This window comes from Salvelinus sp. IW2-2015, linkage group LG3 (assembly GCF_002910315.2).
Source record: "Salvelinus sp. IW2-2015 linkage group LG3, ASM291031v2, whole genome shotgun sequence".
NCBI classification, from domain to species: domain Eukaryota; kingdom Metazoa; phylum Chordata; class Actinopteri; order Salmoniformes; family Salmonidae; genus Salvelinus; species Salvelinus sp. IW2-2015.
Genome location: NC_036840.1, coordinates 23279392 through 23289894, shown reverse-complemented (window position 1 = coordinate 23289894; position 10503 = coordinate 23279392). Strand labels below are relative to the sequence as shown.

The 10503-nt window shown below is 42.9% G+C and overlaps 2 protein-coding genes across 3 annotated transcripts in view; one reads left to right on the top strand and one right to left on the bottom strand.

Moving 5' to 3' along the window:
• Positions 1 to 30: 30 nt before the first annotated feature.
• On the top strand, positions 31 to 6320 carry LOC111953042 (uncharacterized). Its single transcript, XM_023972132.2, has 8 exons — positions 31 to 115; positions 246 to 386; positions 692 to 812; positions 3133 to 3302; positions 3474 to 3655; positions 4599 to 4770; positions 4873 to 5000; positions 5133 to 6320. Exons 2-8 carry the CDS (start codon positions 323 to 325, stop codon positions 5610 to 5612), a joined length of 1317 nt encoding a protein of 438 aa, XP_023827900.1. The 5' UTR covers positions 31 to 115; positions 246 to 322; the 3' UTR covers positions 5613 to 6320.
• A 3345-nt stretch (positions 6321 to 9665) lies between these two features.
• The window catches only part of LOC111953006 (phosphatidylinositol 3-kinase catalytic subunit type 3), a 19153-nt gene continuing 18315 nt past the window's right edge, over positions 9666 to 10503 (bottom strand). For both annotated transcript variants that reach the window (XM_023972068.3, XM_023972086.3), the window contains one exon: positions 9666 to 9922. In XM_023972068.3, coding sequence (XP_023827836.1) covers positions 9908 to 9922 — 15 coding nt within the window. In that variant the 3' untranslated portion in view covers positions 9666 to 9907. The remainder of the gene's footprint in view (positions 9923 to 10503) is intronic.

The window sequence follows — 10503 nt, the reverse complement described above, 5'->3', positions numbered from 1 at the left end:
TCACACCCGTGACTARTGTGTCACGTCCTGATCCTTGCACCCCCTGCCCGTCTTTATCTATACCTTACATCTATTCTTTATTTATCTCTCTCCCACTCTCTCTCTCTCGATGTAGGTAAGTGACTGCTTACGCTACCTCTTTCCTATTCAACTTTGGAAAATGATTTGTTATGCATTTTACTGTCATGTAGACGACGTTGCGTGCATCAGGGTAATTACATCAATTTGTTCTCCCCTACCTCAAGGAGATTTTGTTTTGGAAAAAGATTTAGGCTGCGTCCTCGGTCTTTCTCAGCCTGTGGTCTCGCTCACCTGTGTCAACATGGTGACGGTACCAGGTGTGCTGCCGACCCTTGTGTTAACAGGACTGTGTGTCCACATCACAGGTAAGTCTGTTGCTCCCTCAAACCCACCTTAAATAACCCGAACCCTCCATATTGGGGACAGTGGCTGATCTAATTTACACCATCTATGGGGGGGCTCACCAGAGTTACTCATATGGTTTGATCTCAATGGTTTACATAGCCAACTATAGGTTAAAATAGTGTCAATCATGTTATGTATGTGAATTGTTTACGCATAGTTATCCTTGTTTCTGTGATAGGCTACACTTTCATATTCAAGATATGTGAGATTGTGTGTGTGGTCTATTCCTGTGTGTGTTGACTTTGTGTTCCGTGTGAACTCTCAGGATCATCTAGAGCCGTCTGTACCACCAGTCTGTATTCCCTGAACTTAAACTGTGTCCTGCAGTGGGATTGTCCACAGGCCAACGCTACCACCACCTACACCGTCCAAACTAAGACTCAGGGGTGTGTGACTCCTCATTGCTCACTACTGACTTAATGGACTAGTATCTAAATATCTTCTTAGCTAAATGCTGTTCCAAGATTTGGGGGTCTGTCTGCTGTCTCTATTGACCTAATCGATCTAGCTCTAGTATGCTGTATTACTGTTCTGCTATTTTCTAGAATTGGTAGTGAATTGTTTCATAGAAAACCTCTACATTGATGTATCTTCTGTGATGTTTGTTCTGTGTGTAACTACGTTATAGTCATTTTAAGTGGAGTATTTTTAAATCAAGTCGTTGAAGGTTGTAATCAGCAGTAGGATTCTGATTAGTCATTTACTTTACAATGAAGCTAATATGAATAGTGCAACTGTTGGGAGTGTGAGGGGAAGGCTAGCCTAGAAAGGGAAAGCAAATTATTGTGTGAACAAAGCGCTCTGACGACGCGGAGAGGAGCCGGCGAGAGGGGTAGCGTGAGAGGTGAATTTCAAACTTGTGGTTTTGGCAGGGAAACCTCAAAGGGTTTTAATCAGAGGGATGAATCAGTCACTCGAGTCCATGGTTGGTTGACTTTTTGGGTAGATAGGCTCCGATAGATAGGCGCTATTGTTTTCTACCACAGCCGTGAAAACACCCTGGCTGCTCCTCTCCCCTGCCGCCTGGTTTCAGTCATAACCATCACCACCCGTTTAGTCCAACAACCAGTGTGTGTCTGTTATCTTGTGTGGGTATTGCATATTTTCAGAAAGGATATTTCCACATTTTAATAGATCGGAATAATAAATACTATGTAGTTTATCTCCGTGTTTGTGTATGTTTCTATGTATATAGTACCAGTCAAGTTTGGACACACCTACTCATTCCAGGGTTTTTCTTTATTTTTACTATTTTCTACGTTGTAGAGTAGTGAAGACATCAAAACTATGAAATAACACATGGAATCATGTAGTAACCTAAGTGTTAAACAAATCAAAATATATTTGAGATTCTTCAATAGCCACCCTTTGCCTTGATAACAGCTTTGCATTCTCTCAACCAACTTCATGAGGTAGGCACCTGGAATGCATTTCAATTAACAGGTGTGCCTTGTTAAAAGTACATTTGTTGAATTTCTTTCTTTCCTTATTGCATTTGAGCCAATCAGTTGTGTTGTGACAAGGTAGGGGTGGTATACAGAAGATGGCCCTATTTGGTAAAATACCAAGTCCATATTATGGCAAGAACAGCTCACATATGCAAGGGAAACGACAGTCTATCATTACTTTAAGACATGAAGCTCAGTCAATCTGGAGAACTTTCAAGAACTTTGAAAGTAAAAACCATCAAGTGCTATGATGACCGCCACAGGAAATGAAGACCCAGGACTACCTCTGCTGCAGAGGATAAGTTCATTAGTTACCAGCCACAGAAATTGCAGCCCAAATAAATGTTTCACAGAGTTCATGTAACAGACAGATCTCGACATCAACTGTTCAGAGTAGACTGCGTGAATCAGGCCTTCATGGTCGAATTGCTGCAAAGAAACCACTACTGAAGGACACCAATAAGAAGAAACGTGCTTGGACCAAGAAACACGAGCAATGGACATTAGACTGGTGTAAATCTGTCCTTTGGTCTGATGAGTCCAAATTTGAGATTTTTGCTTCCAACCGCCGTGTCTTTGTGAGATGCAGAGTAGAGGAACAGATGATTTCCGGATGTGTGGTTCCCTCTGTGACGCATGGAGGAAGAGGTGTGATGGTGTGGGCTTGCTTTGCTGGTGAAACTGATTTATTTAGAATTCAAGGCACACTTAACCAGCATGGTTACCACACCATTTTGCAGTGATACTATCCCAACTGGTTTGCGCATATTGGGACTATTGTTTGTTTTTCAACAGAACAATGACCCAAAACACACATCCAGGCTGTGTAAGGGCTATTTGACCAAGAAGGAGAGCGCTGCATCAGATGACCTAGCCTCCACAATCCCCCAACCTCAACCCAATTGAGATGATTTGGGATGAGTTGGACCGCAGAGGGAAGGAAAAGCAGCCAACAAGTGCTCAGCATATGTGTGAACTCTTTCAAGACTGTTGGAAAAGCATTCCTCATGAAGCTGGTTGAGAGAATGCCAGTGTGCAAATCTGTCAAGGCAAAGGGTGGCTACTTTGAAGAATCTCAAATATAAAATATATTTGATATGTTTAACACTTATTTTGGTTACTACATGGTTCCATATGTATTATTTAATAGTTTTAATGTCTTCACTATTATTGTACAATGTAGAAAATAGTCCAAATAAAGAAAAACCCTTGAATGAGTGTCCAAACTTTTGACTGGTACTGCGTGTGTGTGTTGCAGGGATTCGTGGCAGGACGTGGAGAGTTGTGTGCGGTTCTCCTCCCAGCTGTGTGACCTGTCCGAGGCCTTCTCTAACTTTGAGGTGTACAACCTGATCCGCCTGGGCCTGCACCAGGGCCCGGGGAGTCCAGTCTGGACACAACAACTTGGGTTTGACGTCCGTGATTTCAGTCAGTAGCCTGTCTCTCCTCTAAGACCTGTCACGTATCTTGCCTTGGCGATTTATTGTTCAATACACTGCAGAGTTCAAACAGCGAGGGCTAAAATGGCTACAGGCGCTCACATGAAGAGATTGTTGTGATTTGAAATTAAAGTGGCTTCTTTGTTTCTCCTCTCCTCAGACTTCAGCAGTCCCTCCGTCTTGGTTTCTCTGTCTGGAGAGAAGCTGGTCGTGGAGGTGCACTTACCTTGTTCTAGCAGAAGGGATTGTCTTCCTCTGCAGAGCTGCTGTCCACTGTCAAATTTTATTGACCTCTGTGTCAACGTGACAGTATATAACCAACAGAACTCCTCTGACTACAAGGTACCCCTGTTGCCATCTGCAATACCACTTTTTGCTCACCCTCCTTCTTTTCTCTTGCTCGCTCTCGTTCACACTCGTTCACACATCCTATTTCCTTTCTACCTGCTGCTATGTAAGTAGTACAATGTTAAGGAGTGAGTGCTCAAAGCAGAAACTACACTCTTATGTTTCCAGTGGTGTAAAGTACTTATGTAAAACTACTTTAAAGTACTACTTAAGTAGTTTTTTTTAGTCTAGKCATACTTTACTATTTATATTATTATAGAACTTTTTTWWTTTTTATTTTTACATATTTTACTTCACTACATTCCTAAATAAAAGTGTACTTTTACTTTCCCTGATACCCAAAAGTACTCGTTACATTTTGAATGCTTAACAGGACAGGAAAATGGTCTAAGTCACACACTTAACAAGAGAACATTCCTAATCATCCCTACTGCCTCTGTGCCATTGCGGAATCACTAAACCCATGCTTCGGTTGTAAATGATGTCTGAGTGTTGGAGAGTGCCCCTGGCTATCCGTAAATTCAAAAAACAAGAAAATGGTGCTGTCTGTTTTGCTTAATTTAAGGAATTTGAAATGATTTATACTTTTACCTTTTGGTACTTTATTTTAGCAACTACATTTACTTTTGATACTTAAGTATATTTTAAACCAAATACTTTTAGACTTTTACTCAAGTAGTGTTTTACTGGGTGACTTTCACTTTTACTTGAGTCATTTTCTATTAAAGTACCTCTAATTTTACTCAAGTATGACAATTGGGTACTTTTCCCAGCACTGGTTGTTACTTCGTCTGCTGCATGTTTTTTTTGTGTGCATTTGTTAGTACAAGTGTCCTTGATTGGCTCTGTGACACACTGTCTGAAACAGCCTCTCTGATTGGCTGATCCTCTTGCATGTGTCTGATACAGCGTTTGTGATTGGCTGGTCCTATTGCAGACGCAGATTGGTTTGGCCCAGAAGATGGTGTACGGGGCAGAGTTCTCAAACCTGGTCCCAGGACAGGACTACTGTGTCGTGGCTAACTTCTCCATCAGTCCGACCACCTTCCCCCAGGCCTCGTCTCCTCCCTCGGACCCCAGCTGTGTCCACCATGCTGGCCCAGGCCTAGGTTAGAGGTTTACGTTGGGTTAAGGTTGAGTCGGGGTGTGGACATGAAGCTCGGGTTATGAATACAACCCTAATTACAAAATGACGTGTGTTTGTTTCCCAGGGTTGCAGCCAGTGTTGTTGGGGATAGGAGTGTGTGCTGTACTCTTCTCTCCTCTCCTTGCTCTGGCTCTGTACCTGCTGAAACAAAAACGAGATGCACCACACGTAAACCGACTCCCCAAGACTCTAGTAAACTGTCCTTTATTCTTTTGAAACAAACACATTGAGTATTTAATTTCATTTGTGTATAGTACTATATAAAATGCAGTATTATCTTGAATGTCCTTGGGTATATCATTACACTGTATTTTTTTAACGCAGGCATCTCTTCAGGCATTCCTCCAGGACTTGCCGGAGTCCCCTTCAGACCCTGTTGACCCCAGTGACATTGTAGACGACCACCTCTCCATCCTGTCCTCTTTCTCCAGCTGTGTCTGCACCAAGGCCCAGGCCCCAAGCCTAGGTAATAGGTACAACAGCAACCCCTTCCTCAGTGACTATAGGTCAGGCAACATGCACTGGAACACTGAGGGAATGGAGCTGGACCTGAACTCTGGCAGCACCATATCCCTGCCATGCTCCACTGTGCCTATAGGCCTACATATGATCCAGTGCAGCTTTGATTCACCTCGACAACCACATCCAGGGCCCAATGTGCCAGTACTACCGTACCCTGGCTCTCTAGCTCTGTCAGAGGCCGTGGAGGGCCAGGTGGTCCCGCTGTGTTCTGTGAGGTTTGGGAGGGTGAGTGAGGGGGACGGGGGTGAGAACCTAGAGGGACTACAGTGGTGTAACCTGTAGCACGTTGCACTGCAGTACTCACAATGCTATGTTTAACATATTCCTTTGAACGCCACAGTGCTGAGAGGAGTTAAAAAACTGTATTGACCATTTGTTAATTTTTTAAAAATGTTGTCCTCAGCTTACAGGCATACATTGTCAGTTCCAACCGGACTGTGGTAAGGTCCAGCACCTTACCAAGGTCAACCATAACAAGGACAATACTGGACTGTGTAATCATAAACATATACAGGGGACGATGGATGGGAAACAGTGATTGGTCCTATAGTTCTGGAAACCACATTAGCCTGCGTATGGCTCATAATAATATCACTGTGTCTGGGGGATTTTGATTTATAATGTTGGGGGTTGGATCATGAGTCCAAACTAAACAGTGTGTTTGCCTGCCAATCATAAACGTTACTTCTCAGGCATCCAACAGAGATCGCATCTAACCTTGAACTTTGTTTTTTTGGAGCAGCTTTTTATGGGTTCTGCTATATTCAGTCAATTCATCAGGAAACCTGATCGAAGATGGTCGCTTTGTGTGCTGGCTAGCTCTGCAGCTGAGGTGGTGAAGTTGGATTGGGGATTTATGTGGTGTTCAACAGGCAGTAAAAAATGTTGGGGGGGCTTGCATGTTATTTTGGCATTAATAAGTGTCACATCAGTTTGCAAACAATACAATAAAATAAAATAAATCAATGAGTTAATAAAGCCGCATACAAACATGGTCTCTTTTTTGCTTTCTAAGGCAGCTCCAAAATGCAGGTGGTTCAGCCTAGCTCAGTGCTTTCTGTGGTGGTGGGGCAGGCAGCGGAAAATACGGAGCGTAGGTTTTGGTAATGTTCTCTAGTTGTGCCGTGATTGGCTCAGTGTTCTGTCACTCATAGGGACACTACATCACCGCCAAGTCTAAGGGTAGAGCTCGAAAATTCAAGCCCCTTGGGTTCTGCCATAGAGTTAAATTGGAACTGTCCATCCAAGAAGGCTCAAGGTCATTGGCCACAGATAGGACTACATATCTACAGTAGCTTTAAAAAAATATATATTTTAATTTAATTTTTTTATAAATTTTACCCCCTTTTCTCCCCAATTTTCGTGGTATCCAATTACTAGTATTTACTATCTTGTCTCATTGCTACAACTCCCGTACGGGCTCGGGAGAGACGAAGGTCGAAAGCCATGCGTCCTCCGAAACACAACCCAACCAAGAAACACAACTGCTTCTTAACACAGCGCGCCTCCAACCCGGAAGCCAGCCGCACCAATGTGTCGGAGGAAACACTGTGCACCCGGCTCCCTTGGTTAGCGTGCACTGCGCCCGGCCTGCCACAGGAGTCGCTGGTGCGCGATGAGACAAGYATATCCCTACCGGCCAAACCCTCCCTAACCTGGACGACGCTAGGCCAATTGTGCGTCGCCCCACGGACCTCCCGGTCGCGGCCGGCTGCGACAGAGCCTGGGCGCGAACCCAGAGTGTCTGGTGGCGCAGCTAGCGCTACGATGCATACAGTAGCTTTGATTGGACTGATCATGTCAACATCTTACTTTCAAAATCTTAGCTAGCAGTCATCATGAATCAAGTTGACAATCTACTGGCAAATCCTTTTCAATCCTTGTATATGAAGAGAAATTATAGATAAAACGTATCGGTGCTCATCGGCCATTGGACATAAACATTACACAACAAGTTGGAAATCGCAAATTCAACAGAGTGGTTTGGAAGGAGTCAGTGGCTAACTGCAAGCATTGCAAAGCAATCACTAGTCTGCTTTTCAGTGGAGTTGCTGTGTGGTCCCAAGTCTCTTTTACAAGCTTAAAATTCTAAACATTCAACGTTGGCCATGCTGTCAATGATGCATGATTTGTGCCATGCTCAAAACAACTTAACTCAGAACAGCGAAATCTTGAGGAAAAAATGAGTTCCGACTGGGAAAATACATTTTGAACGGTCATCCAACTCAGAATTGTAAAACGGAACTCGGGCCTCTTTCTAGAGCTACGACCTGAAGATCACTGACGTCGTCATGATTCAATCTTTTTTGAGTTCCCAGTTGTCTTGAAAGCACCATAAATCCAGAGAATGCCAGACTTTGGTGACAAAATTTGCCCAAGAAGGACCGCCGCGCCACCTTCCTGTTCAAGTGAGCACAGCACAAGGTGAGTCCAAAAATGTCTTGTATGCTACTGCATAAATTATGTAATATGCCAGGGAGGTATGTAAACTGTAGCTAAGAAAGTAATACTAAGTGTGTGTAATCATTTGGTCTATTTTTTCCCTCTTAATTTTGCCTACTGTTCTGACTTCGTGGTGCACATGTAGCCTATAACCTGTTCTAGAGAAATGTAATCATTGAATATTGTAAGAGCTTTCATTGTCTGCTTATATGCCCCCTTTATTTATCCTACGGTTCTGACTTGGTGTACAGGGAGAACACTGTAAGAATGGTCCATGTTCTGAATTCTGTCGCTGTACATTTCAAAAGTGTTGAACAAGTAGTTATATTGACTACATCCGTCTTTTTTTTATCCATCCACTTGTCCCCTTATGCCATAGTTTGTACAGCTCAATTGTCAGTTYAGCAAGCTGACTTAAACATTTGTTTAAGCAAGTCAGCCATGTTTTTTTTTTTATGTAGTAAATGAGGCTGAATGAACTTTCGTTGGCAAAGGCTCCGCTGATAGCCAGGTGTAGCAGTGGTAAGGTGTTGGGACAGCTTTATGTATGCACCGTTTGTCACTGTTATAGTGCAATTCATGTATTGTTTAGTGTTGAGGCTTTGCTGGCATGCATCCCACATTTTCTTTTTGTCCCACCAACCAGATTTACATGCTAAAATCGTCACTGTCGACAGGGTGACCTTTTCGAAAAGGACTAATTCATGCTAGTGTCAAAGTGAATAAATGATACATTTGCTTTCCATTCGGTGCATCCTGTTCTGTAAATTTCAAGTTTCATATTAACCAGAGGGAGAAACAGATGTATAGAGTACAGCAGAGCTTGAAAAAAAACACCACCCACAAGCCTAATAAAAACAGTAACCATGAGTTCAGCTTTGTAAGACTTCGTTGCACAATGCTTGATAAGTGTAATTGCTGAAGTTCTTTATGTATAGTTCCCATTCCAACACCATAAGGACATGTAAATTGAGTGAATAATAAATGTTTGTCAAGTGTTTTTGTGCAATATCTTGCTTTTGTTTTTCATTTCCCKAACCAGTTCTAAATGGATGACCTTAAAATACAGAAGTACTACAGTTTTTTTTTTTGTATATAAAATTAAAAGCATCTTAAGGGTTGTTACAATTCCACCTGCGATGGTAAATTCATAAAGTCCTGGTACCTTTGAACATGCAGAAGTGTACATGCAATGTGTAGAAGTGTCATGTTTTATGAGGTATAAGAAAGATCTGACATCTAAAAAGCAACTTAAAAATACTACAATAGTGAAGTCTATTCCCTTCAAACAAATTGTTGTGTTGCTCTTGGTCAGGGTGTCAGATCAAACACGACAACCACACAGGCATTACCACACAACTAACCACCTGTCATCTCCAGCTGCAGCGTCTTCGACTGACCTAGATTTAGGATGAAACCAACCACGCGTTCTAAACTAAATGGACCTTGATTTGTAAAGATAAAACATTGCCTTGTATGATCACGGGGTTTTAAAAGTCCTCTGTTGGAATACGACGTGTAAAATAACCAGAAACAGCATATTGCCCTTTATGACCATGATAAATGACATTCAGCGCTACATATGAAGGAGCAATGGTGGTTCATCTCTCACACAGGAAATCCTGACTCACAGGATGAACTCACCCCACAGCATTGCCATCATAACAACCATCCCACTGTGTGTTGATGCTCAATGGACAGCGCCAGCCATCATAAGTGTCAAAGATTTGCATGGCATCCCTGGAGACAAAGGGGACCATGATACTGTAGTCCTCCGTCGGTTGATACTGTACAGTGAGACACTGGACCTACTACAATAACCATTGTACCACACACAAGTCCCAACAGATTCTTTTGCGAAGTGTGTAAACGCACTAACACACAACACCAGTGTTGTACTGTATCAACATGGTTTTTATTTGTCCATTAGTTTTATATCTATATATAATATATACAAAATGAAAACACATCAGTCATTGTTTTGTTTTGTTTTTGCAGTAGAGGTTGGCCTCTATTCAGCAGTGTCCTGGATGGATCATCTCAATCTCTCACACACACAAGGGCGGGGGACCGGGTGTTACTATGGATACAACCCCTCCTGTCCATCCATCGTTCAGATGATCTTTCGGTCCTTCTCATCTGCGCCAGTACTGGAGGAGAGATGGGAGACGGAACACCACTGTTAGATGACCCTCGCACATCTACAACACACTCAGTCTTTTACCAATACAGCGTTATAGAAATAAACACTGCTACCTACCTACAGTTAATCAGTAATCTCGGTTAACCCAGAACTAAAGTCTCGCTTAATTGGTCAGATGCTCGATGAAGAATTGGGTCCATATGTGTTAAGAGGAGAGAACGAAGAGCTCCACTTTCTCTCTTTACAAGTCTATGYGCCAAATGTCCCCTCCCGAAATTCTAAAGATGCCACCACCTGCAAAATTGTGATTTGCCCAAAGCACCAGAACTAACGCAGCTAGTTATCTCACACATCCTGTTGTATCATGAAAGATCTACGGTACCATTTGTTTACGTAGACTGTCCACAAAATATTAAGTAATCAGTCACCCCCCCCCCGATGAGAGAGACCCACTAAACTCCTGTTGAGAAAGACACACACACTAAGCCCCTGCTGAGAGAGAGAGACACACACTAAACCCCTGCTGAGAGAGAGAGACACACACAACCCCTGCTGAGAGACACACACAACCCCTGCTGAGAGACACAC